General features: G+C 59.9%; 1 protein-coding gene across 1 annotated transcript; it reads right to left on the bottom strand.

Moving 5' to 3' along the window:
• Positions 1-210: 210 nt before the first annotated feature.
• On the bottom strand, positions 211-2,834 carry LOC146541885 (ruvB-like 2). The gene is made up of 5 exons (XM_085215420.1): positions 2,507-2,834; positions 1,723-1,771; positions 1,521-1,576; positions 1,276-1,417; positions 211-446 (listed from the first exon to the last, which is right to left on the bottom strand). The coding sequence occupies exons 1-5, from the start codon at positions 2,699-2,701 to the stop codon at positions 211-213; spliced, it is 678 nt and encodes a 225-aa protein (XP_085071546.1). The 5' UTR covers positions 2,702-2,834.
• Positions 2,835-3,110: the final 276 nt, after the last annotated feature.

The following is a 3,110-nucleotide window of genomic DNA, read 5'->3' on the forward strand; positions in this document are numbered from 1 at the left end:
CCAAGCTGCCCCTAAAAGTCCTCCAACCCCACCAAGTCCCCCAAGCTGCCCCTAAAAGTCCTCCAACCCCCCCAAGTCCCCCAAGCTGCCCCTAAAAGTCCTCCAACCCCCCCAGCCCCCCAAGCTGCCCCTAAAAGTCCTCCAACCCCCCAGCCCCCCCAAGCTGCCCCTAAAAGTCCTCCAACCCCCCCAGCCCCCCCCAAGCTGCCCCTAAAAGTCCTCCAACCCCCCAAGTCCCCCAGGTTGCCCCTCAACGTCCTCCCATTGCCCCCAGATCGTCCCCATTGGCCCCGAACCGCCCCCAGCTGTGCCCCACTTGATGCGGACGCCGATGGAGCGTCGGAAGGCCTGAGTGAGCGCCTCGGTGCGGCTCATCTCCAGCGAGAAGATCTCACTGCCAGCGATGGCTGTGAACGGGGTGTCGGGGCCCAACGCCTGCGCCATGCCTGGGGACGAAGGGGGGGGGGCACACAGACGGTGACAAAAGCGACAGCAAAGTGACAACGGGGGGGGGGGAGCTGGAGAGGGGGAGTTGTTTTTGACGTGAGCTGCTTAATGCTGGGCGCGACTGCAGGAAACCGTTGTGCTCCCTGATTCCAAGAGAAAAAATAGCTGTTAAGGCAACCCTTCACCTTTGGAAGGTCATTAAGATGCCCCGTGTTCTCTCAAATCCATTTAATTTATCTCGTTTACAAGCGAGAACACTTTTATGCTCTCAGCCACAATGAGATAAAACTGCTCCCAGTTTAAACAACCGTCTTCCTTAATACCTCAGTCGTGTGCCATTACCCTGCATAACTCCTGTGGGATGCAGCTTTGCTCTGCTGTTTTGTCCCCAAAAAGCTGACGTTTCGGGCACGTTACTGATTTATTTCAGCGTGCCAATGAAAAACATACAAACGCTTTAATGCTCCGTAATTATTTGGAGAGCGTAAAGCTCGCTAACAAGAAAAGATTTAACGCAATGTAATGCTAACAGGTGTCAAGAATAACAGAATAAAATTAAAACAGATGAAATGCTTCTTAAAGAAACAAAATCCTACTGATAAACGTTACTACAGTGCAGTTTTCTCATGGAAGAAACGACGGAACAAATTTTGGCTCCGTCTTTAAATCAGACTCGGAAAAAGGCGCTCGACTGAATCGGGCTCAACCACGCTGCCACGGGGGAAGGAACAAACAACCTCACGGATGGTTTTCACCCCCCTTTTCCAGCGCCTTTCGTTCGTTTTCTTTAGCTCACAAAAGGAAAAGGGGGGGGGGGGGGTGTCGTACCCATGGCGATGGCCGTCTTGCCGGTGCCTGGCTGCCCGGCGATCAGCACGGCGCGCCCGGCGATTTTCCCCTCTTTGATCATCTCCAGGATGACTCCAGCAGCCCGACGAGCTGCCAGCTGGCCCACCATGCCCTGAGACACCTGGAAAAGGTTGGGGAGTGACGGTGGAGAGGGGGGGGGTCGCAAAAATCCCTTCTCCTCCTTTCCAAACCCTTTAGGAAATCTCCCTCTCTCAATTCCGGACCTGTCGCGGTTCCAGGGCGTCGTCCAAACCCAACCCGCGGATGTGGGAGTGGGCACCTGTGGGGAAAAATGGGGGTCGTGGGGGGGGGTTTAAGTGGTTTTTGGGGGGGTGTCACAGACATTTAGAAGGCTCAGGGTATTCTGGGGGGGGCATTAAGTGAGCCCCCCCTCCTCCCCCCCCAAGGTGTGCTGTTGGCTCTCACCGATGCGCTCAATCCGGGTCACATCCCGCACCTCCGGCACCTTTGTGGTCTGGGGGGGGGGGGGGGGGGGGTCAGGAGGGTTAAAAAGGGTCAGGACCCCCCCACTGTGCCCACCCACCTCCCCCAGCCACTCTGTGCCCTCAGGATCTTCCCCACCCCTTTATTACATTGATTACCCCCCTCAATTAATCACAGAGCCTCTCATCCTCTCAGCCCCCCCTGCCCCCCATTTAACCCCAATTACCCCCCAGGTTTCCTTCACTCAACCCCTCAGAACTTCCCCCCCTCCCCCCCCCCCAAATTACTCTCCAGAGACCCCATTCCCTCAGCCTCCCCTGCCCCAAACGACCCCAAATCACCACCCAAAGCCCTCAGGACCCCCCCCCCCCCATCGCCACCCAACCCCCTCCCCAATTACTCCCAATTTCTCCTGTCCCCTTTAGATGACCCCCAACCCCCCATTTATTCAACCCCCTCCCCAATCACTCCTAATTACCCCCCATCCCCCCAGCACCGCCCCCCCAATCCCGTTATCCCCACAGGACCCCCCCCCACTCACCCCAATCACACTTTCTCCCCCCCAAGGCCCCCAATCGCCCCTCGTTACCCTCACGCGAGCCCCCTCAATCACCCCCACACCTCCTCACCCCCATCACCCGCAATTACGCCCCCTCCTCCCATTTCCCCCACGGAACCCCCCCAGTTTCCCCCCCAGTCTCTTCAGAATCCCCCAGTTTTCCCCCCAGGACCCCCAGACCCCCTCCGCTCCCCCCCATGCCCGCACCGCCGTTGCCATGGCGCCGCCCGCACCGCCGCTGCCTCTTCGCGCTCTCCGCGTGAGGCGGAAGTGACGCACGGCCACTTCCGCTTCCGGCGGCGGACGCTCCGGCGGCACCACTCGATGGTCGCGCAGTCCTCCAGCACGTCCGCGGCATATTGGCGGTGGAAGGGGCGGCCTCAGAGCACGGCTGTGCCCCATAACTGCCCCATATGTGCCCTATAGGTACCTCAGGGCTTAGTCTACCGCCTCAGAGCCTGTCCTACAGCCCCAGCCCGCCCCATAACCTGCCCCATAGCCACAGCACATCCCACTCTCAGCCCACGCACGCCCCATAACCAGCCCCATAATCAGACCCCATCACCCCCACTTCCACCCCCCGATTCCCTTTCTGGGAAGAGGCGGGGCCCTTTCCAATTCCCCTCCCCCCCCCGCTTCCCCGGTGGGCCCCACCCATAGCTCTCCACCGCCGATTGCCCCTTTAAGGCGCGGCGCCCGCCTCCACGTGGTCATTGGCTCCTCCGTTTTGGCCAATCAGGGCCGAGGGGGCGTGGCTATAGCGGCAGGGAGGGGGAAGGAGGCGTGGCCTCCCGGGGACGGGGGGCGGGAG

This window comes from Meleagris gallopavo, unplaced genomic scaffold (genome assembly GCF_905368555.1).
Source record: "Meleagris gallopavo unplaced genomic scaffold, MGAL_WU_HG_1.1 scaffold_32, whole genome shotgun sequence".
NCBI classification, from domain to species: domain Eukaryota; kingdom Metazoa; phylum Chordata; class Aves; order Galliformes; family Phasianidae; genus Meleagris; species Meleagris gallopavo.

Bases quoted from the DNA above. Each gene is read 5' to 3' on its own strand.
- LOC146541885 (XM_085215420.1), bottom strand. From the start codon at position 2,701: ATGGGGCACAGCCGTGCTCTGAGGCCGCCCCTTCCACCGCCAATATGC. The intron at 1,772-2,506 runs GTGCGGGCATGG...CCCCCCCCCCAG, and splicing joins GCGGCGCCATGGCAACGGCG to ACCACAAAGGTGCCGGAGGT. The intron at 447-1,275 runs GTACGACACCCC...CTTCGTCCCCAG, and splicing joins CAAGACGGCCATCGCCATGG to GCATGGCGCAGGCGTTGGGC.